Source organism: Tyto alba, unplaced genomic scaffold, assembly GCF_018691265.1.
Source record: "Tyto alba isolate M040663 unplaced genomic scaffold, T.alba_DEE_v4.0 Super-Scaffold_23, whole genome shotgun sequence".
Classification (NCBI taxonomy): domain Eukaryota; kingdom Metazoa; phylum Chordata; class Aves; order Strigiformes; family Tytonidae; genus Tyto; species Tyto alba.
This window is the reverse complement of record NW_024881297.1, coordinates 6,424,757-6,441,159: the sequence shown is the minus strand read 5'-3', so window position 1 is coordinate 6,441,159 and position 16,403 is coordinate 6,424,757. Positions and strand designations below refer to the sequence as shown.

Genomic DNA, 16,403 nt, shown 5'->3' with positions numbered 1-16,403 from the left:
TGGGGTTTTTGGTAGCAGGGGAGGGGGCTACAGCAGTGGCCCCTGTGAGAAGCTTCTCAGAGCTCCCCCAGCTCCAAGCCAGCTCCACCTCTGCACCAAGGCCGAGCTATCAGCTGCACCTCTGCGATAACGTATTTAAGAAGGGACCTGGTGAGGAGAAGTTGGACTTGTGAGGAGGAGTTGTGACATCTATATGAACACCAAGGTCAGTGGAAGAATGGAAGAGGAAAGTGGGGAGAGGTGTGCCAGAGAAGAGACACCCCTGTATCCTGTGGTGAGATGGCAGGGTGCCCCCCCCCGCCACCCATGGAGATCTATGGTGGAACAGATGCTGACATATGGTTGGAGGGGGGGAGGCAGCACTGTTTAAGGTGATTATGCTTGAAGGAGACCGGAACCCTGTGGGAAGACGCAGCCCCTGCTGTTGTAGTTAGATGCTGGGAAGACTGCAACATGTGGGGGTGACCCACGCTGGGGTAGCTCGAGAAGGGCTGTGGCCTGGGGAAGTGACTCAAGTTGGAGAAATGTTGTGGAGGACTGTCCCCTGTGAGAGAGGGATCATGCTGGAGCAAGGGGAAGAAGTTCCCTTCTGCCCCCCCCCCACCGTTCCCCCTGCCATGGAAGAAGCAGCAGCACTGACTGCACCCCCCATTCTCTGCCCCTGCGCTGCTGGGGGAGGAGGTAGAGATATCGGGAGCAGAGCTGAGCCCGGGAAGAAGGGAGGGGTGGGGGGAAGCTGTTCTCAAGATGTGGCAATGCTTCTCACTGTCCTACTCTGTCTGTTAAGTAATGTTGTTGTTGTTTAGTGTCTGTATTAAATATATGTTCTTTTTTTCTTCCCCTAATGAGTCTATCTTTTGCCCGTGACTGTAATGGGCAATTCATCTCTTCCTGTCCTATCTCCAATCCTGAGCCTTTGCTCATTTTCTCCTTCCCAGCGCTGGAGTGGAAAGGGGGAGTGAGCAGCTGCATGGTGCACGGTGGCCCTCTGAGCTGAAACCATGACAGGAACTGACCTTTCAAAATAATCCATTTCAAGTTGAATCTTTGCAGTTCAGTGCAATTCATGATGTGAGGCTGAAAAGCAAAGAAAGCATTTGTTTGCACAGGGCAGCCATCTCTCCAGCAACAACAGCTCCAGGATCTTGGCTTTTGCCAAAACAGAGTCCTCACAGTCAACTTCTTCTAAAGCATCTTTCTACATCGTTGAGCAGTAAATGCATGGAGTTTTTTCCCCTCTCTAATTAGAAGTAGAGATGGGTATATGTTTGCAGAGACTTTCTCTACAATAAACTTAGAGATCAGCCAAATTCCAAGTAACACGATGGTCATTTTGGGTGTCCAACTTGAGATAATGACAGGAGTGCAGTAATTTAAGGTGTGTTATGCAGGACAGAGAAAATAAGTCTGTTATAATAATTTGTATTTATGTTTTTCTCTTAGAATAAATCAGTTACAACAGATTAACAGTGAAGTCATCCACTAAGTCTTTCACCACCACTAATGTTTGATGTTATGTGACCCTCACACTCCTTCCCAACTACATAAATATATTGATTCCTAGTTGACAAGTCATATGACAAGCCATGTTTTCCACAGATTTTAACTGTTACTGAAAGGAGCAAGCAAAATAGTAATTTCAGGGGTTGAGAACTGTTAAATTTGAGAACCTGTCTGTAGATGCTGCAGCGATGTTGCATCAGATGGCAACCAGTGGGCAGATGAAGCAGTGAAATGTGAGGCCATTTCTGTAGTTCTGTGCTCCCCCCATTTCTAATGAATACACATAACAGTATTTGAAAAAGGTTTCAGTTGCTTAGCGAAGCCTTCCTATTAAAGACAAGAGGTCTTGGTGGAAGTGCTCAGTGCTGAGGACATTTGATATCTGATTGATTAGCGTCTGTTAGCCTGAAGGTCTTCTGCATTCCTCCTTAGATACATCTACCCTATAGGCATCAAATATAACATTGTGTAGTCAGTGGCAGGGTAAAATGCTGTGCCACAGAGCCCAGACCTGGCTGCAACAATCCACTTCTCTATTGGTTATTATAATTTAGATGTAGAAATGATATAGCCTGATGCGAAGGTAGTAGAAATAAAGCAGTAAAACATTTGATCATCACAGGTAATTGAAAACCCTTGTTCTTCTCTATGTTGTTTCTTCTGGGAGGTCACAAGCAAGTTCTGCTGTCTGTAAGAATCCAAGCTGTAGTTCAGAAAGCAAATCTCTCTTGTCTCTGTCTCCAGGAAATTATTGACCAATGCCAGAAGAATGGAGAAAGAAAACTCACAAAGATGAACTTTGTCTACTTTGTCAAAAAAAAAGAGGCCTTCACAATTTGATTTTATATCTTATGTCTGTACAAGTTTTAGCTAAAAAAGCCACAGTATGTTTTTACTAGTTTATGGCACTAGGAAAGAGTCTCTGCTTTATTTTTACTTTCCTGAACTCATCATTTCAGAGGAAGGCTCTTTATGGTTGAAGTTTTGAAAATAGGGCACTCCGGTGGCACTGTACATGTACATAGACGAGTATGGCCCGCTATGTTTTTTTCTATAAGTAGATCAATATTGTACATGTCTCAAATTCTAGTAGTAATGAAGGCCATAGAGGAGTGGGTTTCTTATGGACAGTCTTGATTTTGTTGTTTATTTATATTTTCTACATCCTCCTACCAAAAAAGCCCATGTGAGATTCCATTGCAAGAGACAGGGAGTGAGAAGCCTTCTTGAGAAGTGGTACTGTGTGTGTTTTTTGTGGATCCACCAAATTATTTCTCTGCTTCCCTGCACTAAGTGTAATAGTTTGTTGAGACCAGGGAAAATTATAATACATGCTTTGTCAGAATGTTCGCTAAGTTTCATGTTAGTGCCAGAGTATGTGTTTAGAATATTTGCAGTCAACTGCACTGAAGCAATTTTTTTTTCTATAAGGGCATAGCTTGCATACTGTAAATCTGACCTTTTATTTTCCCCGATCCATCTACTTCTTTGAGTTCATCACCAGTCTTCTCTATACAGGCAGAAGAATGTGATTTCATCTCAGCTAGTATAGCTACAAAAAGATGTAGAAAAATATTTTTTTGCTGTTGTGTTGTTCCTCAGAACTTCAAGATAAATAAGAAAGTGGAATCAGTAATGGCTGTAGAAAATGTTACCAGCAACTCTGAAAACAGCTGAAAGTCACAACAATAGAACAGCAAACGTGACAGTTCAGACTGCATTTTGTATCACAATAATGCTGACAACACTCAAAAATCCAGAAAAGCTGAAGACTATCAACAGCAGTGCAGAAGCAGCATGCTGCTGACTTCCACGTGGTACTGGTTAACTGGGGAGGCAGGGATGTGTGCTGCTGCTCAGGGACGGGCAAAGTGCAGAGCTGTGATGGGGTCTGCAGCTTGATGGCCTTTTAGTGCAGCCTATAAAGCAAAAAATGTTCTGGGCCGTGTGCCTTGAGCAAGAAGAGAGATGAGTTTTTTTTTCAAGCGGGAATGGCGCTGGGGAAAGGCAAGATACACAAGTTAACGGTGCTGGCGCCAGCACCTTAGTGACAGGGAAGGGTTGGAGGACTACAAAATAGGTGGTGTTTGGGATCTGTCAGTGAGGATGAGATGGTTAACTGAGAAATCTGTTTAGGAATAAAGGAAGGGTAGCAAAAGTAGGGGAGAGGAAGAATGAGACATGCCTAAAAAGATTAAGTGCTCTGAAAAAATCAGAGCTCTGACATTGCACAAGGGATGATTTGGATTGACATCTCTTTTCTTAATTAATGACATCTTTTTAACACAATTATAACTGCTGGTGAGCAAGCATCACAGTTTTTAGCTCAGGTATTTAAGCAATAATTATGATGTTAGGAGTAAGACTTGGTAGCTGTGCAACACACAAGATGCTTAAATATGGCACTGATTTTATGCTTTTTCTGTGCAAGACATTAAACTCATAGACAGATGTGCTGCAGTTGTAGCCCTGCAGCATAGAAAAAAGCTACTGGTACAGAGAATTCATCATGTGTAATATGATGTGTAACATGATGAATAAATTTCTTGAGCCTGATTTCAGGTATCCAACAGCAGCTGGTTCAGAGCTTCATGAAAACTTTCTATTGAAAAAGCCCTGCTGCCTTGCAGGCATTCTGCAAGTGGGGAAATTGTGATAGAGCACAATGCCCACCAGGGAATGTACTTGTGTTGGCAGGCTTTTGCCATTTAGCACTTAAATTAGGCTGCAGCCTTTATGCTGAAAAGCTAATATGCCCCCTCAAAAACAGACCCTTAGTGCAGAAAACTACTGTTCAAGATTAGTAATACAAAGGATTGTCTTGGATACGAGCAGCAGAAAATTATATTTGTACTAAAGTACTTAAAAAGCAGTATCTTCATTGCTAACTTGTTTGCAGTTACTTAATTCCCCACTTTAGGAAAATATGTTAGCTCTTTGTGAGGAGATAATTTAAATAGTGCACCTGGTATGGTTTGGTAGTAAAACAATGGTGAGTTTGATACTCCGTATTTCAAAGCTGAGGTTTCTCAGCAGTGGTGGTATTAGTCATATAGAACACATGGTGATATAAGTGTATCTTCCACCCATCCCTGTCTCCTTCCAGAAAGCAGAACAGCATAGAGCCAAACAAGAACAGAGGATATAACAGGACAGTCCCGGGTAAAAGAACCAAAATTGCAATTTGTATATCTTCCTCAACCCAGTCTATTACCTGTCATCAAGGCTTTAGAGGTAATGGAACTATATAGTGGAGCTCAAAATAATGAACTGGGTCTGCCACCTGCTCTGGTTTTAACAGAACAACAGAGGGTATTTTTCAAGTTTTATGGAACACCTTTTGAAAATGCTTAGGAGTTAAATTCTAATGGTAGCCACTCATGTGTTGTAACATCCAGCCATCTAGATGGATTTATCTGTCTAAACATATAGGGAATACCAGCCAACATTATTTTACCTCATATTGTTAAGACTTTTAAAATAAATAGGAGTTTCCTCTTAGTATCTTTATGATCTTTGGAATCTGGTTTGCCATATATTACATAATAGGGCCAATGAGAACTTCCTTGTCTCAATTATTGGTATGTCTCAGTTGCTTTTTATTTTCATATGCAAGTGAAATGTTTCAGCTTCTTTTTCACCACCTCTTGTAAGAAATAGTAAGAAATGCTACAGTAGTGACAACATATTAATTTATTAAGTTTTTTTTCCTAGAAATAAGTTTCTGCACTCAGTTTTGTCATGCAGGTCTTCAAAACACAGATCCTAAACCTCTCAGGAATCATCAAAGAATAAGCTAAGATACGTGGATTGCCCAAATCTCTTTGATTTTAAGCTGGACAGTGGGTTTTGTGGATCTGAATGAAATGATAAGAGTTGACAGGTTGTACGTTCAGTTTAGTAGGAAGCCTACAGAGGGTGGAAGCAAGGACAGATAGCCTGGGAGGAACACAGAGAAATTGTCCAAGCAGCCAGGGATCAGGTTAAGAAGGCCAAAGAGCTGCTAGAAATAAATCTGGCCAGGGATGTCAAGGGCAACAAAAAAGGCGTCTATAAGTATATCAGTGATAAAAGGAAGACTAGGGAAAATTTGGGCCCTCTCCAGAAAGAAAAGGGAGACTTGGTCACCTAGGATATGGAGAAGGCTGAGGAACTCAACGACCTTTTTGCCTCAGTCTTCACTTGCAAGTGCTCCAGCCACACCATCCAAGACACAGGAGGTAAAGGCGGGGGCTGGGAGAATGAGGAGCCACCCACTGTGGGAGAAGATCAGGTTCAAGACCATCTAAGGAACCTGAAGGTGCACAAGGCCATGGGACCTGATGAGATGCATCTGTGGGTCCTGAGGGAGATGGTGGATAAAGTGGCTAAGCCACTACCCATCACTTTGAGAAGCCATGGCAGTCCGGTGAAGTTCCCGCTGACTGGAAAAGGGGAAACGTAACCCTCCAGTTTTAAAAAGGGAAAAAAGGAGGACCTGGGGAACTACAGGCCAGTCAGTCTCACCTCTGTGCCCAGCAAGATCATGGGATGGATTCTCCTGGAAACTATGCTAGGGCACATGGAAAATAAGGAGGTGATTGGTGAGAGCTGACCTGGCTTTGCTAAGGGAAAATCGTGCCCGATGAATTTGGTGGCCTTCTACAACAGGGTTACAGGGAAGAGCAACTGACATCATCTACCTGGACTTGTGCAAAGCATTTTACACTGCCTCGCATGACATCCCTGTCCCTAAATTGGGAAGACGCGGATTTGATGGATGGACTACTCAGTGAATAAGGAATTGGCTGGATGGTTACACTCAAAGACCATCAGTCAACGGCTCGACATCCAAGAGAAGAGCAGTGATGAGGGGTGTTCCCCAGGGGTCAGTGTTGGGACTGGTGCTGTTAAACATCTTTGTTGGTGACAAGGACAGTGGGATGGAGTGCACCTTCAGCAAGTTCACTGGTGACCCCAAGCTGTGTGGTGCGGGGACACGCTGGAGGGCAGGGATGGCATCCAGAGGGACCTGGACAGGCTGGAGAGGTGGGACCGTGCAAACCTCATGGAGTTCACCAAGGCCAAGTGCAAGGTCCTGCCCACGGGTCGGGGCAATCCCCAGCACAAACCCAGGCTGGGTGAGGAGTGGATGGAGAGCAGCCCTGCAGAGAGGGACTTGGGGGGTGTTAATGGATAGAAGACTGACTATGAGCCAGCAATGAGCCGTTCAGAAAGCCAGCTGTACCCTGGGCTGCATCAAGGAGAAGTGTGGCCAGCAGGTCGAGGGAGGTGATTCTCCCCCTCTACTCTGCTCTCTTGAGACCCCCCTGCAGTGCTGGGTCCAGCTCTGGGGCCCCCAACAGCAGAAGGACACGGAGCTGCTCGAGCGGGGCCAGAGGAGCCACGAAGATGCTGGGGGGGCTGGAGCAGCTCCCCTGGGAGGCCGGGCTGAGAGAGTTGGGGGGGTTCAGCCTGGAGAAGAGAAGGCTCTGGGGAGACCTTAGAGCAGCCTCCCAGTGCTTAAAGGGGGCCTACATGAAATATGGGGAGGGACTTTATATCAGGGAGTGTAGGGATACGATGAGGGGTAACGGTTTTAAACTCAAAGAGGTTCGATTTAGGTTAGATAGGAGGAAGAACTCCTTTACTGTGCGGGGGGTGAGGCGCTGGCCCAGGGTGCCCAGAGCAGCTGTGGCTGCCCCCTCCCTGGAAGGGTTCAAGGCCAGGTTGGACGGGGCTGGGAGCACCCTGGGCTGGGGGAAGGTGTCCCTGCCTGTGGCAGGGGCTTGGAACTAGATGACCTTTAAGGTCACTTTCAACCCAAACCATTATATAATCTGGGGACTTCTGTGCAAGATAAAACAATTGGGCGTTTTAGGATTTGATTATTTAGCATGTAAAGAGCCTGTAACTTCCTCAGTGCAGCATAGCTTAGTGCTGGTTTTCTATTTCCCTTGGTTCTTGGGGTTTCCATTGCTGATGGCTCTGATAATGTCTCTTAAATAGAGACCTTTCCATGGTGCTCTCTCTTATAGTCCAGGTTCAGGCTCTTCTCCCTCCACCCACCTTGGTCTTAGCCTCCCTGGTTGATTTTCAGATTCACAAAGTCCAACATCACATCTTCAGTTCATGGGCATCTTTCCACCTTCATGATCTAGATATATTTTAGACAAGCTGTGCCATGAAAGATGTAAGTTGAGTATTGTCAGAAAATATAACCATGTTCTTTGTAGCAGGTCTTTCCTGATGAGAAGATACAGCATATATTCAGTAACAGTCACTTCAGAAGTAATGCTGAAGCTCCTGTAAATACAGAGCATTTGTCTCTGATAATCACACAGTGTGGTGGTTCTTTTTGACATGAGTTTTTGCATGATCATTAAAAACTTGGTTCTCCAGACTACCTTCATTTTGTGGTAAAAGAAAAAGGTGACAGTGGCTTGAACTTAGGATACATACTCCTTCTTTCATCCTAGTTGAACTAAGAGGGTGCTGTAAATTCTTGGTAAAGTTTTACACAGTCAGGAAGAGCTGGAGCAATACGAGGCTTGTGTAAGAATAAAGAAGCTTTTTAAAATTATAAACAGTCAAACAAATCAACAGAAAAATCCGAACCCACCACACACACCCCCCCAGCTCTTGTCTGCAGGCTCTGTGTTGTACCTGCATCATCAGAAGTAAGTCCCCAGCTGATACACAGAAATTCATTGCCTCTACTTCCTCTCCCACCAATGCAGGTGTATGAACATAAGGTTGGCTGCTTAGCAAGCCGTATATGCGGTTCAAAAATGTTTCAAATTTCAAGTAGCTGTGTCTCTGTTCTTTAAATTGGTCATCTGAGGTGCAGCAGTTGCTAAGCCTTCAACACAGAGTCTCACTTGCTATGGAAAAAGGTTTCTCAATGAATCTGAGAGCAAACACATTAAAATCTCATTAAAATACAGTTGCATCCCAGAGCTTAGCTTCTTCATTTTACTTTGCAAATTTCAACCTGTGTTCTGACCAAGTTTTTTGCAGTTTGTTTTTTCCACTGGCCCAGTTGGTATGAATATTACATGTTCTAGTGCTCAGACTGGTTTAACAGCTTGAGAGCAGTTTGAATGGCAAATTGTCCCATATCACCTCAATGCAGGAACCCAAATCATCCTTGAAAGACACCTACATGTGGTTTCCATCAGTCTCAGGAGGCTCAGGGTTCATTAGCACAGTCAGTGGCCAGCAGAAGAGTTCTTATGCTACATTAAAGTCAAGTGTGATTATAAGGTTGAACAGCTATGATAGTTTGTTGCCAGGGTCAGTATATGGAAGAGGTGTATGGATTTGAACTGTCTTTCAGTAGCTTATTGGTATGTCATCAGACTTCTATGCTTAAAGCATAGAAACAGCAGTGGTTAGTGTTGAGTTACTGTCAAGGTTGGGTAATCATAATTTCTATTTTGTTCTTAAACAAGGAATTTCATTAGGAAAAAAAAATGAGAATAAGGTTGTTCATCTCAGTTTCTCATATTCTGGTATCCTCTACAACTTGCAAAGATGATTTCTGTTTAGGATTAAAAAGCCTGAATGCAAATGCTGTAAGATGAAAGTTGATGAAGGAAATGCAGGAGGGTTTTTTCCAGAGAAATAGATTAAGTATGCCACTTAATGTGCAGTTCATTTCCAGCAGAGGGGAAAATTTAAGAAAATAAAGTGTAGTGGAAGAGTCATAAATTCTAACATAATTATTGGTGTTTTGCTTGTGATGAAATATTAATTGGAGTCCTGATCAGGAACTGTAAATTACATAGCCTTACACACCTGAATGGAGAAGAGCATGCCTTCTTCATTGCACAGGGGGATGGCACTTACTTCTACATTGAGCTACACTTGGAAGATTTATGCAAAACACAGATGTGTAAATATTTACACATCTAAATATTTTTATAATTATGTGGCTTATTTTTTGTGAGGTGATGAGTAGGAGGTGCATTTGGTGTATTGATCTGAAATGGTAGAAGGCTAAAATTTTATTATTTAGCATTTTCCTGAGAAATTAAAAATGTAGGAAACAAAAGTGAAGCATCTAAGCAGGAGGATGTTTCTAAAGAAAACATGGTGGCTTCTGCTGTAATGCCAGTCTGTCTTTCACCACCTTTCAGTTCCCAAGATGAGAGCAAAGGTTTCAGAAGAAGTGGCTAAGAAATAGGCACAAGGGAGCAGGGAACTGTTTCATTTCAAAATTGGCCCCCCCATTTTTTTTTTCTTGTTGGAATGTGAATATTCTTTTGAGGTTGGCCATGACATTCTCAGCTCAGAAAAATCAGATTAATCCTAGTTTTTGATGTTCCTCCTGGGAGAAAATTCTCTTTTAAGCAGTTGGTATGAATTTAATCCCTTTGCGTTCCATTCTCAAGAATGCTGGAACTACTGTTAGCAAGAAATCCAAGATGCTTTTAAAAGAACAAGTAAGTATTTCATTAGGAGTTCAGCCTGGGTACATTCAGGTAAAAGAAAGGTGTTGGGTAGACAGGGAGAGAGTACAAAGAAAAAACACCTTGCACGACCTCCTTCCCCTCCACACCTTCCTCCTGCAGCTGAATGCAAAATGTCTGCGTGTTCACATTTAATTGATGGCGATAAAAAGCAGGAGAGCTGTTGAGCCTGTTATTTCAGGAAACGATCACCCTTAAATTCAGTCACTGCCTCTTCATGCTTTTCCAAGTGTGCAGTGTGGTGCTGCATGAGCAAGCGCAAGCTGTTCCCTTTCTTTTCCCCTGTGGAGTGGTTCCCTGTAGGAATCGACCTCTCTGTATTTATTTTATTTCCCCCTCCCCGGTTGCTGGCAAGAGTTCTTAAAATACCTCGCCTCGCTTGTATCAAAGTGGTGCTGGTTCAGTGCACAAAGCTGCACCCAGCATGGGGCTGAGTGGTCACAAGCTGTCCTGCTTGGGAAGCCCAGCAGTGGTCTGTATTTACTGGTTACTGAGCCCCCAGGAAGGCAAGGAAGGAGCACTTGGGAATCTGTAAGTCATTGCTAGTGCCAAAGTGGGCAGGAGGAGAAATCTGACCTGTTCCGAGTGGAAGATTCATCATGGTACTGTGCTGTTCCACTGTTTCCACTCCAAATGGATGGTAGGAAGAATTAATTTCTGGTGCTGCCAAGAAAATAAAACAGATTAGGAATTGGTTAGGACTGCAGGAATAAAAACATGTGATATTACATTGTAGTTCTGAGAAACAGTATAGATCCAATTACTTTTGGCTGTTAGCAGAGGCTGGAAGAAACAGGATATACACATCAGTTGTGTAAACAACAGATTTCCATCTTGAATATGCCAGAGTTGGCTTCTTTAGTCAGGTAGATTGGATTCTGCTCCTTCCAGGTCCTGTGACACCTGCAATGTAACAAGAGGAAAAAAAAAAAAAAAAAGCAGAGTTCATATTCCAGCCCCTTAAATTGGCTATTCACAAGCAGGCCACAGCACACAGGATTAGGCATTTCTCATACTTGGACTGCAAATGCAGGAAAGGAAATTTGAGAAGGCATAATCTGGAGCTATGCAACAATACAGGTAAAATACATTATGATTTGCATGCCCACAGGAAAGGAATAAGGATGAATTCACATCTAGTGTACTTCATGCTGAGCACCATTTTCAAGTTGATGAACTCAATGCCAGTATCTGTGGTATGAATAGATGTCTGATTTTTGGAGATTGCGATCTACTCATTCTTCATTATAATCATAACAATAATATTATAAGGGAAAAAAAAAAGTGAAGTGGAAATTCTAAACAGCGTCTTTCAGAAGTGTCCTGCGGACCTCCTGAAGATCCAGAAAGGTCCTTCTAATTCTGCTTCTGTTTATCTGATGTTACTTATCTGAGATGGTGTTTTCCTGAATCATGGTAATTTCTGCTTGTCTGTTCCCCTGGTCTCGTTAATTTTGTGTTTAAAATGTAGTCCTTCTAAAAATTAACATTTGCAGTACAACACAAATTCAACATGTGCTGCTGTATCCCCCAGAATCTTTTAGTGAGGCTTCAGTTCTTGAATAATAACTAAATTAATGCACAAGTAGAAGAACCCTGCAAGATCAGATATTGTGATATGAAAGAAAGGACTTACATTTCAAAGTAGACAGATCCAGAATTGTTATAAAGTAATGAAGCTGCTTTTGTTAGGAAAGCTTCGCTTTCTCACACCAAAAGATAATGTAACCAAACGCTATGTTTTCCTGCTCTGCAAAATTAAACACAGATTAATTCTGTATTAGCTGAGTGGGTGTTTACCTGAGTTAGTTTATAGTACTGCTCTGGAATCCACACTGTAAATGAACCATTTAGACTTCTGGGATTAATTCAGTTTATCTGGAGAACACCCTTCAATTTGTCATAACATGATAACTGAGTAAATCTCACATAACCTGCAGAATTTAAATATGCAGGCTATTAAAAGAATATGGAGTGATCTGGCAGACACCTGAGAGAAGGACCATCACTTGACTATGGCTGTCATCTCTCTTCTTGTCTCTTTAGTAAGAAAATTGGGTCACCTCTTGTTTTGTTCCTGGATCTGATATGTATTTTGTGTGAACACATCTTTTTGTTCTTTTTGTATGGCACCTTGAAAGATCCTGGTCCATTAACAAAACAAAACAAAAAAAAAGCTACAGTACAGCATGATAGGAACTGAAAAATGTATTTATCCAATCAGCCAGAAATAGAGCACAACTACATCGCATGTTTTCTCTCTATAATATATTTACTGCTATTATATTTAATAGCTGTGACAGTATACTGAGGCTTTCTGTTTGTATCTTTATTTTGGGGTCTTTTCAGGATGAGAACTCTAGAGATGTAAAATATGCCAGTTTAAGTAGACTGTAGACAGTACCATGTCTACTCTTCATGCTTGAATGAGAAGGATTCATCCTCGTTCTGGTCAAGATGACTATGTGGAAGGTAGAGATGGGGAGTAAATTTCCAGGACCTGACTCGGTGCTTTCTGCTGGGCAGGGTTGATGTGGAACACTACCATTGGGGATGCTAGTGCTTCCCACTGCCCATACTTTCATCCTCTGCTTCTTGTAAGGTAAAAATAACAGAGCATAGCATAGAAGCAAACCCGATGTTTTGTACCAATTCTTAATGCTAGTCACTGAAAAGATTCCAAAAAGGTACAATGCAGTTTAGCTCATGCTGATATTTCTCTACTGTTGGCACTTAAAATAGGTTCATTCCTACCTTTTAACTGTGTCGTAGAAAAACGTGGTGTTCTTCAGATGTTTGAACTGTGATTTAGTCTAAAATGTACTGTACTTCAGATTGTTGGATTACTTTTTTGGATGCCTTTTTGGTGAACATAAGATACGAGTGGCTGTATTTTGACTGTAGAAAACCAGAGTCTCTCTTTACCTCCAAGTTCAAATTTAAGTTTTGAATAATGATGTAAACCTTAAGAATAAGTCTTCAGCAGAATCTGCCTGGGTCTGGGAAAATCTGGCTTTTGTGTTCACTAAGTGTCACTTAAGACCCTCTTACAGTTGTGTGTCCTAATTCTGTAAAGTGTGGACTGTATGAGCAGGTTCACTTAGAATGGTTGTGCCAGGAAGTCATGGTTGGATTTTCTAGCCCTTAAGAAGAAATTTCTCTTTAGGAACCTAGCTGTTCCAGTGTCCAGCTCTGAGCATGGCACTCTTTGGAAGACTTCCCAGGAGCAGTATTACTGCTGTAACAGACAGAGATATTTACTTTAGATATGACTAGATTCAAAAACAGGGATGGAAGAAGCTGGAAAGAGATGAACACAGAACCCATGGGATTTCTAGGTGCATCACATCTGCGTGTGAGGTATGCATGCATGCCCTTGGCTCAGTGAAAGGGCTTCAAAATGCCTGGCTGTATCTTTCTGGAAGGGTTTGCTCCTTCTGCAGTGCTGGAAAGGTGGTTTGAATCCCCACGTGCTCTTGCACCAACATAGTGCCCATTAGGATGGAAGGTGTAGCAGTACTACAAGTGTGAGAACCTGGAGCTGTGGCAAGCCAACTTCTGGTTTAAACCTTCTTAGTGTTGGCCCCATCCTTTAAATAAAGGATAATAAGGCATTGTGTCTCCTCTTAATCTAATTCTCATCAGACCCATCCAAGGCAGCGGGGTGTACCATGTCAGCTACTAGTGTCAGCTGCCTTCTCCTTAGAGATTTACAGCAACACTTGGGTATATCAAATGTCGTTGCTATGAATGTGACACATTGTGTTCCTGAAAATAAAAATGGAGTCACCCCAACTTGTTCAAAGCACACTTCTCTCTCCCTTCATTTATTCTCTCTGTCATGGTACAATAACTGCTGCAAGACTGCCAGTGTGTATATCAAGTTACAGATTAGTGCAGGCCCCTGTGGTTCTTGGAATGGCATGGGGCTGTTTTTGTTTACCAATGACATTTATCCTCTCATTTCCTTTTGGAAGTGTGACAGCTTCTAGCTGTCTGATGGGGAATGCACTTACAGGACCTTCTTTTCATGCCGTGTCTGACGATAAACACTCCACTGCATAGTATCTGTGTCTGCTTGCTATGGAGCCGCTATTACTGCTTTCAGCAGTCGGTCTGGCAGGAACTTGGCCGGGAAGCAAAAGGGTTTCTAAGTGCAATTATCTTCTCTTGCAGGAGGAGACCGAGAGCGGATGACAGCTAATCATGAGACGTACCTTCTTATGGCGAGCACACAGAATGACATGGAGGATTGGGTGAAATCCATTCGCAGGGTTATATGGGCGCCATTTGGAGGAGGTGAGTCAGTGAAGGAACATTCAAGGCTCCCAGGTACACAGAAGCACATAAGGGTTCTGTCGTCTCTCAGTCACAGCCAGAGTTTTGAAGAGGAGGAGAAAATGGTCTAGATCTTTCAAAACAAGTGGACTAAACCCTCTGTTTTCACATGCGATGTGGTTATCAGGCATGTTCCCGTGCAGAGGACTCAAAAGGCTTTAAACTGTCTGGAACTGCTTCCCTTGAGGAGGATGGCACATGATAGCGCGTTACCAAGGTGAGGGGAAGTTTTCACAGAAGGTTGGTCTTCTGTGAAATCAGTTTTCCCACAGGGAGAAGCAGGGTGATTCCTTTCATCACCAGCTAAAAGACCGTCCATGTGTTTCATAAACGCTTGTTACAAGAAACTGTCAGTGATTCTCCTGCAAGTGACAACTAAGACCAGTGATAGTAGTATATAAAGCTATGCACTGCAATATAAACCTCAGAATATTAGCACTAGCAGTATAGGGTAGATTCTTTTTCTTTTGATTGGCATACCCAATAATTTCAGTAGTACTGGATCAAAATTTATTGTTGAATGTCTAGTTGTCTTTTTTAAAAGCTCCCTTATGTTGAATGGTCTGCAAATTATTATCATACTTTTCATCATTATTATTCTGGTGATAATGTCTATATTATTATAATACAAGTATGATTGATACACTTGCACAAAATGTCTTTGTGGTAATCAGTCTGTTCCTTGGAGCTCTCAAATCTCCAAGTTTGGGGTCAGAAATATTTTTCCACTGTGAAGGAGCATCCGTATTGCATCAGATACTTTTTGGTCTTGTCTGCAGGTTGCTGGTAAAGTAAGTCGGGCAGGATTGTCTGTGCTGTTTCATGACTGAGAAGCACAGTTATCACTGAAAACTGTGATTGCTGACTTCGGATGTCTTTTTCTCAACTGCCAGGTAGACCACAGGAGAGAGGATGGGAGTGGCTGAAGGAAACTACCATTTTAAACAGAACTTACTGTAAGCCACCCATCTTCCTTTGTGCTTTAGTCGGGTTTCACAGTTCTTGAGAGAAGGTTTCGGCCTCACTAGTGGGCTGCGCTGAGGGACTTGGTCAGCTAGTGCCTGCCTGGTACCCCTTCAGACATGGTTGTCTTCTTTTTGGCTCCCCCTGGGCAAATGTGTCCTGGAAAGTTGATGCTAAGCAGTCATCTCTCTGGGATCTGGCCCTATACGTTAATAAGCTGTCACAGTCCTGGATCTGGGCATGTAGGTCTTATAAGAGGATGCTTAAAAAACAAAACAAAGAAATGAACCCCCAAACCCACACAATGAAAGGTTTGTCTTCAAAGTTGTGATCTTCTGCAGGCATATTGAGTTGTTTTGGGAGAGGGGAGGTGGGAGGAGCACAGTCTTCAGCAATAAGGCTAGGTAAGAAATCCGCTTGTTCATCATAGCATGAAGATTACCCACCCCCAACTTTGTCTTTGTAAAGCAGGCCTCGTGTTGAGCTCCTCAGTGTTCCCCTACTCCAGTCTAGTAGCAGTATAAGCTACTGTGGCAATAATAAATTGGGGGTCATAACGGGATTTTTCGAAAAGTATCTTTGTGGTTTTTTGCACTTGGCTTCCAGCACCACAGTATCTTTCTGTGGCAAATAATGAGGAAAGGCAACCTTGCAGTTCTTCTGCAACTGGAGGAGTGTCTACATTTTACAGGCAGGGAGCTGAGATAAGGTGAAACGCCATTTCTAGCCCAAGTCCATGCACAGACCTACAAATAGAAACCAAATCTCCTGCGTCCTGACCCTGTGCTTTCTTCAGCGGCCCCTCATTTGATTTTATAGGGCAAGATCTATTTCTGGCTTACAGCTGGGAATCCTTCCAGCCACCACGAAAATTCTCAGGACACCGTCATTGTTGTAGGAGTGTTTAATGCCAATTACTGAGGGAAGAACCTCGCGGAAGACGTTCTTGATTCCTTGAACAAATATATTGACTCAGGATTATTTTTACTGGGGAGCAAACAGTTAACTCCCTGGAAAACATGAGAATAGATGGAACATGATTTTGGATTTAGTGTCCACGGAGAAGGTTTGACCGTGATAACAAGGCAAAAGCAGTGTCGTGGGATGTGTCACAATTAAGAACTGTGTTTCTAGCATGTCCCCCAT

General features: G+C 42.8%; 1 protein-coding gene across 9 annotated transcripts in view; it reads left to right on the top strand.

Moving 5' to 3' along the window:
* The window catches only part of ARHGAP24 (Rho GTPase activating protein 24), a 225,847-nt gene that overhangs the window by 176,666 nt on the left and 32,778 nt on the right, over nt 1-16,403 (top strand). For all 9 annotated transcript variants that reach the window (XM_032997916.2, XM_032997914.2, XM_032997915.2 and 6 more), the window contains one exon: nt 14,133-14,255. In XM_032997916.2, coding sequence (XP_032853807.1) covers nt 14,133-14,255 — 123 coding nt within the window. The remainder of the gene's footprint in view (nt 1-14,132; nt 14,256-16,403) is intronic.